We start from the raw sequence: 14,381 nt of genomic DNA on the forward strand, positions 1-14,381 counted from the left end.
AGGAGGACCAGGACTTCGAACTGCAGATGTGCGTCCAGAGGATAGCCAAGTATCTTGCCCAGCAATAAGTAGGCTGTTGAAGAGCGCATTGCCCTGACATTGACAGAGACGTTTTCGTCGAGTAGCTCCAAAGGGACCGGTGGAGCCACACTGCGGATTTGATATTTGCATAACTTAATGCACGAGAGAGTGACAGTGGCAGGAAAGCATTGGGTACTAAATTCCAAGTGATAATGGAGACCAATGCATCTGTCTGCTGGGCTGTGATATGTCTCATCCTTCTGATAGGGGCCCATCTTTGAAAACAAGTTCTCGTAATATCCCAATTACCAGTATGGAGAAGCGATATTTACCAACATGGTGGCTGAGATATTGCCAGCAGCAACTACAAATGATGTTGTGGAAGGCAGCATTGCGTCCCGGTGACGGCATCAATACATAGCAGAGCATACCCATCCCGAGCCCTTGGCGTTGTGCCAACGGGGAAGCATTCCGCGCTCAGCAACCAACCCAGAGCCCCATCCGGCCGTTACATCACTCCCTGGGGAGGGAAATCGCAAACGGAGAATTGACTCCGATCAGTCGACAGGAGCCCTTGTGCAGTCTTTAAAAGAATCAGCCACCCAAACACAGCGCCCTCCTCTCTCTTTGAGGCTGTGGTTGGAGCCGTCGTCACTTCCTTGTAACAGTTGGTACGGATAAGGTACGGGCTGGCCCAAAAGAGGCTAACGCTTGTTTTCCGGTCTTGCCAGCTCGACATTTCTTCCAGCATTGACTTTAGGCACCCCCTTTTCCTCCCGCGACATTCCAACTCCCACTTCTTCTCATTGACCTCCTAATCTCGACGTTTCATCATTCGAGTACCGTGCTCTCAACTTCTATTCAACCCCGCCTTCAGACTTCACAATGAGCCCAATCCAGATTCCTATTGAGGTGATCACCTCGCGGTTCGGTGACCGATTCAACAGCCTTCGTTCTCAGTCTTTTGGATCGCGCTTCGCCAATCTTCGCCCGATCTCTGAATTTCTGGACTTCAAACGCATCTCGAAGCCTGCGAATTTCGGCGAGGCCCAAAGCCGAATCAACTACAACCTATCCTACTTCTCGAGCAACTATGCCGCAATCTTCGTGATGCTCAGCATCTACAGCCTCCTGACAAACCCGGTCCTGCTTTTCGTCATTTTCCTGGTCAGTGGTGGTTTGTGGGGAATCGGAAAACTCGGTGGCCGTGATCTTGACCTGGGTTTTGCTCGATTCAATACTTCTCAACTCTACACTGGGCTGCTGCTTGTCGCAGTGCCTCTGGGCTTTTGGGCTTCTCCATTTGCTACATTTCTCTGGCTGGTTGGAGCAACTGGTGTGACCGTCTTTGGCCATGCTGCTTTCATGGATAAACCAATCGAGAATGCTTTTTCGGAGGAGGCGGTCTAGGTGGTCGGCCGCGAGCTCCTAATGGGATGCCCCTCGGGGGAAGACCACCGGGAGTATATCTGGGGAGGCGAAGCGGGAAAAGAGGAGGACCAAGGGTAGATGGTGATGCACGGATTGAGGAAGTGGATAGTGGAACGGAGGATCACGAGGAGATGAGGGATGATCGACTGGATACAGGAAAATTGGCTACTCCACAGGATGGAGGAATTGGGTGGCAGAGATCTATGATGGGACACTATGGATACAACAATATGCCAAGATCGGTTGACGGTGCTGACTACAATATTTACGAAGACACGGACAGTACGGTGGCATATGCGGTACAACTGGCGATGGGGGACAATGAGGAATGGATGGTGGAGAAAGTGCTGGAGCGAATTCGACGCGCACACTCCGAAGGGCAGAAGAACGTTACTCTATCCAAACGAGAGTTAGAAGCTCTGGAGCGTAAGCGACAACAAGCGGCTCCTCAGGCTCAGGTCGACAAGAAGCGCTTGGCTGGGAGACGGAATGGGGCGGCCTGGCGAAACGGACCACGCCCTCTCGACACCAGTGTATACTGTGGATTGGCCAGAACAACGGGGTCTTCGGTCAGTCCACAATCATCGACCACGACGCCGCGGTCCCCCGTCCAACCGCCTTTTCCCGGCTCCTTGAACCACGATCCGGCGTTCTCTCCGGCCCCTAGTATCCAGCGGATTGTCCCGTACCAAGTCCCACCCGCTTGGGAATCCATTCAACCCATGCACAGCCCATCTTTGCCTGGGCCAGTACGAGCGTCGTACGCGAATGCCTCATCACCGGTGTTAGCCCCGGAGCCGGTGGAGGGCCAAAATAATGACAGCGGTAACGTCAGCTCCAAAAAACGCAGTCCAGCAAGTACCGGCGACGAAGTCCATATTGTGGAAGTCATGGAACACAAAGTGCCAAGCAGTTCCAGTTGTGTGGCCGGCAGACGCAGCCGCCAACACGGCGGCCATTCTTGAGTCCGCCAGCTCTATGCTCCTTCATATCTTGGGTGTTTTCTCGGGTGGGTTGTCTTCACAGCGACACAGAGCGTCTGGAGTTCGAATAGACGGTTTTAGGCAACTTTATTCTGAACCTTGAACATACACTTTAATGATATACCTAATTATAGCATGGCTTTGAAAACACATGCAACTAATGCCCTCATGATTTGTTCTGCCGGATTTAATGCGGAGTTCCATGTGCAGAACCGCTGGCAGCGTCTCCAGCCACCATGACGTCGGTGTCCAAAACTGCCGGGGCGAAACGCAGCGAAGTCATCCTTGCTACAGATCAGCACAACACAGTCCAGCACAGCCAGTCTACTCAGGTCCAGTCACACAGCGCTCGAGACCGACGGCAATGGGTCACCTGGCTAAAAATTTGGTGTCATCGAGGAGTTTCCCCGGTCGTCGCCGTGTTGTTTTCAAGCCACATCCGCAGCTTCCGGCGCATCCCATAATGACTTTAAAAAAGCTAGTAGCTCCACAACCAGGTTCTTCCTATACTGACGAAAACTACGTAATAATTCTCGTCAGTCCTCCGACTTATATCATTGTCCCCTGTTTTCTCCTCCTTTCCCCTTCTCCGCTTCCCATACTCGTTCCAATCCGAGGCGGAGCTCAATTTGCTGGTGCGTAGCGGCGCGGCTCAGTATCGGAACAAGATGTGGATTATCTCCTTCTGGATCTTTCCTGTCATTTCGGCATGCATGTGGATAGGTGCGTTAAGGCTACGCCCGAAATAGGCAGCGGGATAATACTCACTCTTTTCCAGCCATGCTTGCTGCGATGCTGGGGTCCTGGTGTGTCCAAGGAAATCCAATCTATTCGAGTATGGAACCAGGACAGACCATTGCGTAAGTAATCAATGCCTTCAATAGTACCTGCAATCACAGTACTGACTACACTTAGGTATATATCCGACGTTGGTGCGCAGGGCCTGAAACCCCTGTTTATTACGGGTAGCGTGATTACTGTCGTGTTCCTTGATCTCTCGTTCATCGCAGAAAGATGGCTTCGGCATGCTGGGCAGTTGGTCCCGAATAAAGGCCTGCTGGACAAAGCCTGTGCGATTGGGTCTATCTTCTTCTCGATTGCAGGTGCTGTAGGGTTGATCCTGCTCTCGATTTTCGATACCGTCCACCACTCGCGGTTGCATGGCGGATTTTTAGCCATGTTCCTGTAAGCTCTTCTCTACAGATTTTTTCGACTCTCTGGTTAACAAGTCAGTGTGGCATACCTGGTCAGCGCTATCCTCATCTGCGTCGAATACCTCCGCATCGGCATCTTTTACCGCTCCCACCACCGCGTTCTCCTGGCCAGTTTCTGGATCAAGGCTGTCTTCGTGGTGATTGAAATTGCGTTGGCCATTGCTTTTGGCATCTGTGGCTGGCACCGTCCGCAGCACCGGAATGCTGCGGCCGTGCTTGAGTGGGGTGTGTGTCCTTCGTTTAATTGACAAAACTCTCACTAACTAAAGCTGTAGTAATTGCCCTAGTATTCACCTTCTATGTCCTCTCGTTCGTCATCGACCTATTACCGGCCGTCCGCACGCGGAAGCATGTCCCACAGGGCGAGAAGCGCATCGGATCCGCGCATTCAGAACAGTCTAATATGGTATACGAAGAACCATTGACGCAGAACTCCGCCGGACCAAACGCGGATATGAGCGCCGGCTACTATCGTGACGGTCCGCCTCAACACTTCTGAACTGTGTGTTGCTTTCAACATTGTGCGGCTCGTTTGGTTGAGATACCTAGAGTACGAGTTACGACTTATGACATGTAAAATAATTAGATGACTTGCTGGACACCCACGATACAATTCTCTCTCTATAACTATCGTACCCTTTTAAGGCTCCAACCCAATCCTAGAAAGTATAACCTTATCCCTAACCCAAATTAAGCCACAAACCTTCTCCTAACAGCCTCGATAACCCCGTCCTCAACCCCAGCAAACCGCAAATACCCCCGTACACCCCCATATCTCTCCTCCAGAAACCTCGTGACCCCCTCCGTAAAATCCACCGGACACCTCGTATACTCCTCGCCAAGCCCCAAGGCCCGAATCTCCCTCATCCTCTCCTCTTTCTCCTCGGCAGACACCCTCTCCAACTCCTTCTCAGAGCGAACATACTCACGGGCTATCGCGGAACCCTCCACAACACCCGTAAGAAGGAGCAAGAGCAGGATAACCAGACCCGTGCGGTCTTTCCCTTGCGTGCAGTGGACAAGCACGCCGCCGGTGGAATCGTTTGCACCGGGAGAAGAAGATGGAGATGGAGGTGAAGGTGAAGATGGCAGTTCGCGCGAACCGAGAAGGTCGAATACTTCCTTTAGCTCGGCTGTGCTAGCCTCGAGCGTGTCCATGGCTAGCCCCGTCAGTCCGGCGGGCTTCATTACGTTCTCGCCGATTATGCGCACGGCGTCTTGTCTGTAGCCTGCGGCTAGGTAGGCGAGGAGTTTCCTGTGGGATGTTAATACGGACGCGATACTAATAGTCGGACGAACCAAAATGAATGAGGGGGGGGGAAGGAAGAGGAGACCTACGTGAAATTCCACCAGTCCAACCGCCATAGGAGCCGCATCTCGAAGGCCCGCCCCGTAAGGCTTATTAGGTGGCGCGTGGCTTTCGTGTCCTCGAGGGGCGGAAGATGGATATACTCTTCTTCACCTTGACCACCCGGGTTCTCTTCTGGTGATGGAGCTGGGTGCGTCTTTCTGTATTTTGTGATTGCCATGCGGTGTTCCGTTCTGTTTACTTTCAGTCTCTATTCGGCAGTACGAAATATCAACGGGTCCATACGTAGAGCGAAGGTCGAGGATTGTAGACACGTTGAGATTGCCCGTCAAATGACGGATATCCTCATCGGATGCTTCATCAAGCTAGGGCGGTCATTGTTGGGTCAGTGTGGCCGATCCACGCATATCATCGATTAAACTGGGTAAGTGAATTACCCGGGCACTCCGGAACAGAACACCCTCTTTCAAGAGCCTGTTTGCAGTTAGCATGTACGGAGTATCCTCCATGACTCGCAAAGCACATACCTCTTCCCGGCCATCTGGTTGATTGTCCGGCCGACATCGCGGAAGTTGATGATGCTGTCGAAGGGACGATCGGGGTTCGAACTATGCGTGGTGGGCATTATGAATGACGACAGCAATCATCATCTTCAGTCGACCGAGAAGTTGAGAGGGGAGGGGCTGGGAAGGCCGGGGCGTTCATCAATCATTCCGCCGCTAACGCCCGGAGCTCGTGATGTCCTACCTAGCGCGGTGGATCTGTGCTGAGCCCCCAGAGATTATTGATCATGTTGTTATGACAAATTTATCTTCCCTCTCGATTCCACAACTCGCAAAACGGGTTCTTTGCCATGTAGACGCGAATTCGACAACTAGGGCATCTTCTTCAAGTACCCATTCTTCGACATTGAGGCCCTCAGGAAGTCAGAGTTTCTCAAGGCTCCCTTCGCCATTGCGGGACACTCCTCTCGTTCGCGAGCGTGTGTTGCTGGCTGCGAGGAACTTCACAAAGCCTGTTCTTGTCTGTCGCCTCCCGCTAAGACCGGACAGGATTAATACTAATGGCGATAAATGCTCTCGCGGCAAGCGGGACCACCATCCTGCGGCGGAGAATGCCATGGTATCCTTGAAGGGCCAGACCCTCAGTTGGCATTGATCTTTCCCAATGCGAAGTCGTTCACTGCGTGTGTCCGTCCTGAAGTAGGGCATGGATTGAACTTGCACTATAATGCTTCAGCTGCGCATAGCTTCGCTTGTTGTAGAGATGGATCTGACATGCATTATTGTCTGTACCTATCGGCAGGTTATGCCATTCCTATTTAGACACTCTTGATTAGGACAGCATTACATACCCCCCACAACTCATAGGTGGGAAGGTCGTAGAAGTATCTCTGTGCCTCACAGCCAACCAACCCCGCCAATCGATAGATATTTGCTTCTGACAAGATTCATCATCCTGCAATTGACTGGCTGACAATTCCGTTCGCAAGGCTGCGAAGCGGGAGTGCTTGTTTGTACTGCAGGCGGCACGGCACCCAACCCAACGCTCTTTCATCCCTTGATTTCGACAAGCTGCAACCCCTCCCTCTCCTTCATCATCATCATCACCATCTTCTTCTTCTTCTTCTTCTTCTTCTTCTTCTTCTTCTTCTTCTTCTTCTATCTCTCACAGCTTTCCAGCTCATCTCTCAACTCATCACCCCTACCTCATACCCCCCATTAACACCAACCCAAAAAGAAAAAATGTCCATACCGCAGAACCTCCCAGCCCAAATCGCCTCCGCAGGCTCAAGCGCCGTCCAGAAGGCCCTCACCGAGGGCCCCAAGTTGGCAACCGTGTACGGGAAACCCGCCGTCGAGAAGTCACTCGACGTCGTAGGCCAGGTATGCCACCACCCACCGTTTCCCCGCTGCCACCTGCAAGCCGGAGGGCTAGTTACTAATAACGATTAGGCCGCAAACTGGTCCGCCACAAACCCACTCACCGTGGCGTCCCTCGTCGTTGGTGGTGTCATGGTTGCTGCTCCTGGTGTTGTCGCAGGGCCGGTCCTCGGGGCCGTGGGTTTCGGTGCTGGGGGTGTGCAGGCGGGATCAGTTGCCGCTTGTATACACAGCGTTATTGGGAATCCGGTTGCTGGAGGTGCGTTCGCTACGTTGCAGAGTGCTGGTGCTGGGGGTGTCGGGGTCGCTGTTGTTAATGGGATGATGCAGGCGGGTGGTGCTGCCATAGGGATTGGGAGGGCTGGGTTTGGATTGGCGCGGGCGATGCTGTAATGTATACCCCCAAGGGGGGTTTTACCAAAGCTGGTATTCAGGATAGTTCAGCCTTGATATTTTGCACACAAAGAACTGCACGTGGTGCAAATGCGGGTGAGATTAAATCTTAGGAAAGAGTCTAAATTTCGTTATATGCTCAGTATCTAGTCCAGAAACCCTTGCAAGAGTCACGAATATGGCGTACGAGTGCTGATTATATTATCTCCGCAGTAACACCAGTCAATCCTGAGCGCCTGACTGTCGGAGTACCCTGCTGTGTTGTGTCTCGTAACGTGGCTAGATATTCGAGGTTGAGCCACGCTGTCGTTCCTCTCCTTGTCTCCTCCCATGTACCCTAGTTCCAGTCAACACCATCTAGATCGGCATCGTGTGGTGTCTGTTGTTCCGCTGATCATGGAAGATGAAAGCAGTAATTCTCCTGCACTAGTAAGGTAGACGTCCCAGTTGACGGCGGATTACGGGACTCTACATGCAGTGTCACCAGTGACAATTCCCGTGGCTTGGAATTTATCACGTAATCTGCCAGGCGTGCGATGAGGTACTCCAATGGCGTCGATTCGTCTCGCCAGTTCGATGACTGCCTCGACTGGTAAGGAGAATATCGAGTCCAGGTCCGGGTTCAAACCATTGTGCCACGATCGTAGCATCTCAGTGTATCGCATGTCCGACGGCGCCGCTGGAGGGAATGGATCGGATGGCGTTACCGGGACCATAGCGGTGTTCGTCATTTGGAAATCCTCATCAGGAAGTAGTTCGTGTTTCAGAGAAACTCAACATCTCGAGAGGCAGATGAAGAGATGAGGAAAGCGGAGAGATATCAGAAGGTGGGCAGACCTTGTACATATTGCTTTTGGGAATAGCGTCATCCTTTTCGATACGAGACGAAGACTGAGACATTTCACCCATGTTAAGAAACTGAAGTAGTGTCCTGCCTGACAGGTGCAGCAAGGTATCGGATCAGGCTTTCGCAAAGTCGGTCAAGAACCCATTCAGGCTCAGTCTTCTCAGCCAGCAGAGGGCTATCTTCTCCGATCCAGTCCCAGTTCAGCAGCCCGTATTCGTCCTCCTTGACAAGCATCCCATCAGGCTTTGGGTCCGTGAACCGGATCATCCGAGAAAAAGCGACCCATTCCTCATAGGTATATTTCTTAGGTTTGCCAGACATGGAGTCTTTTATGGTCCTCCGGATTGCATATGCAAGTTGATGCGCGAGTTCATGTTCTGTTGGCCCCGGTTCGCGGGCAAGATCTTCGAGGGACATCCCTGGCTGTTCCTTGCTTGGGGACTTCTGATTGTGGCCCTTCTCCGGCTCGGGTACTCCCGTCTGCTCTTCTCGGGATGTTTGCCGTTTGTCGAAGAAGTGAAAACGAGTGGCCTTTTCTCTGCGTGGGAACCATGCGAGAATGGCTCTGTACTGCCCTGATTGAGGCAGTAGTGTCCATCCCGCAACAGCATTCGTGGCATGCTTGTACCCGTCCACAAGCGTATCGCTCATCTTGGAGATGAGCGTTGTCATTGTCGGCACGGCCACGAGCGACCAGACCACGAAGAATGGCCGCGCTGCGTTGTTTGTTGGGGTGAGGTCTCCATATCCAATGGTCAGGAGACAGCAGAATCCAAAGTAGAGGGCCTCAAAATATGTCCAACTGTCTTCAAGCGCCCAAAACACAACAGCACCACATGTCCAGACGATGACGAATACGATAATGCTCGCTACAAGGCTTGTCCACCGTCGAAAGCGCGCGGTCTCATCTTGAATCGCTCTCATGGCATTAAACCGGTCCCTCTCGTCTTCCATCTGCGGGAGCCTGGATTGATTCCCACTTGTCCGCGTAAAGGTACTGATCCTGCTCACTATAGGTTGTCGGCGTGTATGCCGCTGCTGATATTCAAGCTCGGTGTTGGACTGCGAGCGCCTTACAACGTCCTTCCGCTTCCGTTCGATATGGTTCATCACCACGTTGTCGCGGTGGATTTGCTGGGCAAATCGGTGGATGCTCGAGACTACCAGGCCCAGAATTATCATCCCGATCACTGCATATGGGAAAACAAGCCCTCTGGCCACTGCATCTGGACTGGTGATGTCGCCAAAGCCTAGAGTGAGAATAGTGATGTCGGAAAAGTACAAGGCGTCGGCGTACGATATTTCGATGGCCCGTGAGAAGATCGCGCCACCAATAGCCAGCCACGTCACAAATGCTATTGTTTGGAGAATCAATGTCCGCTGGTCATCCGTGAGAGCAAAGTTCTGGGGGTAATGACCGAGGAAATACCCGAGCATGTTTATCATCAGCACGACCGAGAGAAGAAAATAGAGGACGGCGGATATGACCGCGCTCCAATATGCCTGCGAGTATGTCTGATCCGGAAGGGCTGGACTGTGGTATATATGTACGGATGCCGTCAACGCAACTAACTAAAGGACCTTAGCCTTCAGCATCAGGGGATGAGACAAGACGCTCACAATAAATGCCGAGACTAGCCACAGAAAAATCGACACAGGCAGTGCGACTATATACCGCACGATGCGCGTGAAGTTGCACAAGAGAAAGAAATTGCCAGCCAACCCACACGCAAGGGAAGTGGCATTCAACGCAATACACCTGTGATCAAGGTTAGCCACAGGTACCAAACTACTTTCAGAAATTAGATAGATAATATTGCCAACTCGCCATCGAGGATCCTTATAACCCACTTCTACCGGGCTCCCGTCCACATCGCTCTGTTCCCAGCGGATGTTATTCCGCCAGGGACTGACCAAAGCAACAATGGACATCAGATTGGCGAGCGGGCCGGTTGTTGCAGCGATCAGGGGAATGGCCGTCGAGGCAAACCACCAATCTTGTGGTTCGTTGTCGTCGGCCGGCCTCATGGAGAACTGCAGTTGAAGCCCTCGGAACGACCGGGCCCTTGGTGCTTCGCTATCGCTTGTTCGTGACATCGCTCCGTGCCCTGTAGATGGCTGTTCGTCAGATAGGGCTGGATTAATGGATATTTAAGGACCCGTCATGAGTATCTTATTCAAATACAGCATCCATTTCACCCAAGAAGCGTCCGTCCGTCCTGTCCTCCAGGGTATGACGCACCCCACCTCAGCCACCTGCGAGTCAGCGCCAACTTCTTTCAAGGCAAAGTTCGCCAACGAGGTGGAGAAATCATAACCCAATGGGTCCTCCGAGGATTCCCGGCTTCAGTCGGATGCATAATTCGTGGTCGCAATTTCTTCCTTTGCTCAGGATCAGAGAAAATTGATCTGAAGGTAGCTGAGGTTTACGCCCCCATTATTTGGCAGATGAAACCAGAGACAAGTCCCCTGCTGAGCATCGCCAAGCATTACATTATCTAAAAGCTTTGCAGAGACCCAGGAAGCCAACAGGATACAACAGAAGGAATAGAAAAAGAAGCAGGGTACCTAGAGCTCACTTAACTATTGTCCGCGTGCGCTATGTGGCTTAAGCACCGCTCTGAGCGGACGGACAGCATCGTCTCTTCTGGTCTGAGGTGGCCGGACTCAAAACGCACGTTTGTTTCTGGCTGTTTTCGTGCTGGCTGACTGCCGCCGTTTGCATCGGCAACAGTCAGGGCCAGTAGTGCTCCAGCAAGCCTCTTCCCATTGTCACCCACCCCTCCGCCATGGTGATATCGACATCGAACATATGCTCTCCTGGCAGCACGTCCAACTTTACGGGAACACTCGGCAACACCTCCCGCAACCGCTTTACAAACCCCGTCGAACACACCGGGGGAATCTGTGTTCCATGTCAGATCAGATGATGACAACAGCAGGGGTGACGTTAAAACGTACCATCGTATCCCCACTGCCATGAACAATCCACAGGGCCGGCAAACCCTCGCCTCGCTCCTCCTTCCACTTCTCTAGACTCTCCATAACCCCACTCAATGCAGCCTTCTGTCCATTCCCTTTAGCCCCGAATAACCGCGGCAGATACGACTGCTGCAACACACAGAGTACCAGCTGCCACATCTCCGCCGTGGGTTTGGATCCCGTCCGAATCGCCCCGGGCGGGATATTCTTGATATACGTTCTGATCCGCGCCTCTGCCTCTCGCGGCGGCGGCGCCGGCCGAGTACCGATAAACGTCCGTGGACGTGGGACCCTCAGCTCAGGGGCACCAGTGTCCAGCGGTGCGGAAATGGAGATCACCGCCCAGCGGTCGTACCTTGATAAAGAGGTGCAGGCGGAGATTGACATCTTGCTAGGGCACGATCGAGAATTCGCATGGGAGTATATTCAGCAGTGGAGAAGGGTTGCTCTCGAGACTGTCCGCCTTTGCTTTGCTTTGTGGAAGCAGTCTGAGGGATGGAGTTCGCTTGAGCTCTCGTTATAGCCTCGCGTTTATTTGGTAGTCTTGGCCGGACAATTCGCTAATCTTTATTTGTGTTCATATTCTAAACCCAAAGTACAGTCCAGCAATTTCCACTGCTTCTACCTTGTTCTCCAACGCTTCAAGGTACGCGTAAAAGTCTTATCTCAAATGAACAGCCAGAACTCAGCCCTGGCCTGGGCAATGGACGCATCTATGCTTCGCGGGTATAGGCCCATGTTGGGAGACTTCCTTTATTTCAGGTAACTAATACTCTTGATGGACTACATGTCTTGACCACCGGCTAATACATCATACCTAAATCTGATCCTCGGCCGTTTCCCGTAAATTGCGCCTTCTTTTATCCTTATAGAAGTCCTAGAACTCCCATCGACGGTTTGCAGATCGCGGGTCATTTTCCACGCTCTCCTCAAAGCACACAGCCCACTTTCGGTTTCTAGGGACTTCTTGCGGCATCAGCAAATAACTTGGTAGTTCCGAGACGCTGGGAACAGCGAAGTTAGCAATCTGTAGGTCGCATGGAGAGGGTTTTGGTCTAACCTTTGTTTGAGTAATTCGACACCCTGTCTTGCTAACTCTTCGGCCTTGCTCCATTCCTGGGAGGCAAGGCAGTTATGACCTTCGCGCAAGAACCAATGCGCCCGTTCAGCATGTGCAAGGGCGTCACCCCAATTCTCAGTTGATTTTCGTGGCATGCCCTCAAGATCGGATTTACGGGAAGAGACATGCTCGAAGGCTCTGATGCCGTTAATGTACGCCATTACAAACCAGTCAAAAAGGCGTTCCGCGGCTATAGAGAAATAGGTAGGTTAGTCCAGAGGCCAGAAGGATGCACAGGGTGGAGGGGGGTTGCATACTTCTTTTGACTGACTTGATGAAATCCACTTCATTCTCACACTCTAGCATAAGGGCAAATGCCCAGCCTGAAGTGTATACGGTTTTGCTGGAAGAATCAAAAACCATGAACTCAAGGTTTATACCATCACAAAGTACAGCCAGAATTGGGGTCCAGTATCCCTCTTTCTGATTTGCGAAGTCACATGCAGCACATTCAGCTAGAACTTGTGCTTTGACATCTAGGCGGCCTTTTCCGAGGGTCCAAATCCTCTTAACTTCTATAAAGACAACGCTAGTTGATCTGAGGGAGACGAAATGGTGCTCGATTCTGCCTCTTTTTGAAAACCGACTGTCCAAGAGTCCTTCAGGCTTATTAACGATGGCGGTCCCAAAAACTCCGATAATCCTGTTGAAAAGCTATTGTTTTTCCTCCGTTAGTATTTATATCTACTGGTATATTGGGTACAGATCTTAACACTTACAACGGATATATATCTCGAACGAGCTTCTTCGTTATCATGCATAGACATCGGGCCGTATTGGGTCTCTGCAAGGCTAAGATCTTCAAGGATCTCCTCAAACATCGTGTTCGGAATACGTGATCGACAAAGCTCCATCCTCACCATGTCGCCCCCGTGTTTTGTCGGGGATAATCCAACATACGGGGCCACTTGGTGATACTTGATATTTGATAATGACACCTCGAGTTTCTGATCTGCAGGATTATAAGCTAATAGGCTTCCGGACTGAATTACAGCGGGAACCTACCTGCAATCTTGGAAACGATAGATAGTGAGACATCATAATGCGTTAACAGCTCTAAGAAAGCCTCTTCGTCTGACAGGTTCTTGTCAGTTCTGATCTTGATGAACGCCGCGAACGCTTCGGATTCATTGTGTAATCCGATTACATCCGTCATAGGCCGTGCCTTAACAACACCTGGACACGCTGGACTAGGTTCCAGCTTTTGGGCGCGGGCTTCAGAGGGTTCTGGGGTAGTAGACTTCGCCTTCTTGGGGCTTGGAGCCTGGAGGGTATCGGGCGAAGGATCTGAGAGTAGTCTTTTCGACATAGCGTCAGAATTTGCCAAAGACAAAGATGTACAGAAGATTTGATGACAATTAGACAGGCTCTCAAACGGAAAGCGGGTTGTTCGCGGGATGGGGCAATGAAGAGATAATGCGAGTGGTGAGTGTTGCGCCTCAAGTAACACTTAGTAGACAGTCATGTAACTGGCAAATTAAATTTATCCCACTAAAACTTGCCAAGACAATTATAAGCGAGGAACTTCTTGGTGAACCTACGGGCCCCACCTCAACATAGTGAGTCAGTGCCTCCAGTTTACTAACTAAATTGATGTCTTTCAAGGGTGCTGAGGTCAGCTGTAATTTACCGTACTTCCAATACGTGACACTTTCGAGGAAGGTTTCGGCCAACTTCTCTCACACGGCTCATGAGATTTTGAAGCTCATACGGAGGTGTGCACCAAAAGTTTGGGCCGCGCTAGGAAGAAAAGGAATGTATTGCTGTTTCAATTTACTAGCAATTCCCATATTAACTGTAACACTAGTCCACCCCAAGACCCCAACATCTTGATAATTGCTTCTTTCTCAACCTCAACATCTCAACACGAGTTTTGAAGCTATTCAGGCTACTAGTCAGTCAATCTTCATGATTTTTATGGTGTTTTAAAGCAAATTTCTTCCTAAATTTGACAACCAACCTCCTCCCATCCCCCCTACTGCTACAATGCCTCATAGTGGCTTTCATCCAACAAAAATCCGCGTCCAGGTCCTTACTGTTATGAACCCTCCAGGGTCATAAGCAGCAAGGCGGAGCCACAAGGCAGAACCTTGAGGGGTGTGTAGAACCTTGAGGGGCACACAAAACACAAAGACACGCACTGGGTGTACGCACCCGCAACTAGGGGACCTTGGAAAGGCTCACCTGAGGACAGGCAC

The 14,381-nt window shown here is 51.4% G+C and overlaps 8 protein-coding genes across 8 annotated transcripts; 4 read left to right on the plus strand and 4 right to left on the minus strand.

Moving 5' to 3' along the window:
- Positions 1–412: 412 nt before the first annotated feature.
- BJX67DRAFT_389753 (PRA1 family protein-domain-containing protein) lies at positions 413–2,417 on the plus strand (the record flags this gene model as incomplete). The annotated part of the gene is made up of 2 exons (XM_071034544.1): positions 413–1,357; positions 1,609–2,417. Exons 1-2 carry the CDS (start codon positions 907–909, stop codon positions 2,415–2,417), a joined length of 1,260 nt encoding a protein of 419 aa, XP_070883554.1. The 5' UTR covers positions 413–906.
- A 187-nt stretch (positions 2,418–2,604) lies between these two features.
- Positions 2,605–3,373, plus strand: BJX67DRAFT_360890 (uncharacterized protein). Its single transcript, XM_071029815.1, has 2 exons — positions 2,605–3,295; positions 3,351–3,373. The coding sequence occupies exon 1, from the start codon at positions 2,626–2,628 to the stop codon at positions 3,076–3,078; it is 453 nt and encodes a 150-aa protein (XP_070883555.1). The 5' UTR covers positions 2,605–2,625; the 3' UTR covers positions 3,079–3,295; positions 3,351–3,373.
- Positions 2,605–4,235, plus strand: BJX67DRAFT_360892 (Frag1/DRAM/Sfk1 family protein). Its single transcript, XM_071029816.1, has 5 exons — positions 2,605–3,158; positions 3,214–3,295; positions 3,351–3,620; positions 3,669–3,874; positions 3,925–4,235. Exons 1-5 carry the CDS (start codon positions 3,104–3,106, stop codon positions 4,146–4,148), a joined length of 837 nt encoding a protein of 278 aa, XP_070883556.1. The 5' UTR covers positions 2,605–3,103; the 3' UTR covers positions 4,149–4,235.
- Positions 4,236–5,647, minus strand: ptyA (putative tyrosine/serine protein phosphatase). The gene is made up of 5 exons (XM_071029817.1): positions 5,486–5,647; positions 5,396–5,432; positions 5,244–5,323; positions 4,988–5,191; positions 4,236–4,904 (listed from the first exon to the last, which is right to left on the minus strand). The coding sequence occupies exons 1-5, from the start codon at positions 5,581–5,583 to the stop codon at positions 4,340–4,342; spliced, it is 984 nt and encodes a 327-aa protein (XP_070883557.1). The 5' UTR covers positions 5,584–5,647; the 3' UTR covers positions 4,236–4,339.
- A 1,056-nt stretch (positions 5,648–6,703) lies between these two features.
- BJX67DRAFT_383626 (uncharacterized protein) lies at positions 6,704–7,430 on the plus strand (the record flags this gene model as incomplete). Its single annotated transcript, XM_071033491.1, has 3 exons — positions 6,704–6,844; positions 6,914–7,230; positions 7,385–7,430. 3 exons carry the CDS (start codon positions 6,704–6,706, stop codon positions 7,428–7,430), a joined length of 504 nt encoding a protein of 167 aa, XP_070883558.1.
- Positions 7,431–8,054: 624 nt separating this feature from the next.
- Positions 8,055–10,496, minus strand: BJX67DRAFT_205916 (potassium channel family protein). The gene is made up of 3 exons (XM_071025515.1): positions 9,910–10,496; positions 9,702–9,840; positions 8,055–9,653 (listed from the first exon to the last, which is right to left on the minus strand). Exons 1-3 carry the CDS (start codon positions 10,176–10,178, stop codon positions 8,145–8,147), a joined length of 1,917 nt encoding a protein of 638 aa, XP_070883559.1. The 5' UTR covers positions 10,179–10,496; the 3' UTR covers positions 8,055–8,144.
- Positions 10,497–10,815: 319 nt separating this feature from the next.
- BJX67DRAFT_383628 (putative polyketide synthase) lies at positions 10,816–11,450 on the minus strand (the record flags this gene model as incomplete). Its single annotated transcript, XM_071033492.1, has 2 exons — positions 10,816–10,986; positions 11,043–11,450. The coding sequence occupies 2 exons, from the start codon at positions 11,448–11,450 to the stop codon at positions 10,816–10,818; spliced, it is 579 nt and encodes a 192-aa protein (XP_070883560.1).
- Positions 11,451–11,677: 227 nt separating this feature from the next.
- Positions 11,678–13,647, minus strand: BJX67DRAFT_360907 (uncharacterized protein). The gene is made up of 4 exons (XM_071029818.1): positions 12,903–13,647; positions 12,441–12,837; positions 12,124–12,373; positions 11,678–12,067 (listed from the first exon to the last, which is right to left on the minus strand). Exons 1-4 carry the CDS (start codon positions 13,044–13,046, stop codon positions 11,941–11,943), a joined length of 918 nt encoding a protein of 305 aa, XP_070883561.1. The 5' UTR covers positions 13,047–13,647; the 3' UTR covers positions 11,678–11,940.
- Between the last annotated feature and the right edge of the window lie 734 nt (positions 13,648–14,381).

The sequence above is a fragment of the Aspergillus lucknowensis genome (genome assembly GCF_044049455.1).
Source record: "Aspergillus lucknowensis strain CBS 449.75 chromosome Unknown BJX67scaffold_39, whole genome shotgun sequence".
In the NCBI taxonomy this organism is placed as follows: domain Eukaryota; kingdom Fungi; phylum Ascomycota; class Eurotiomycetes; order Eurotiales; family Aspergillaceae; genus Aspergillus; species Aspergillus lucknowensis.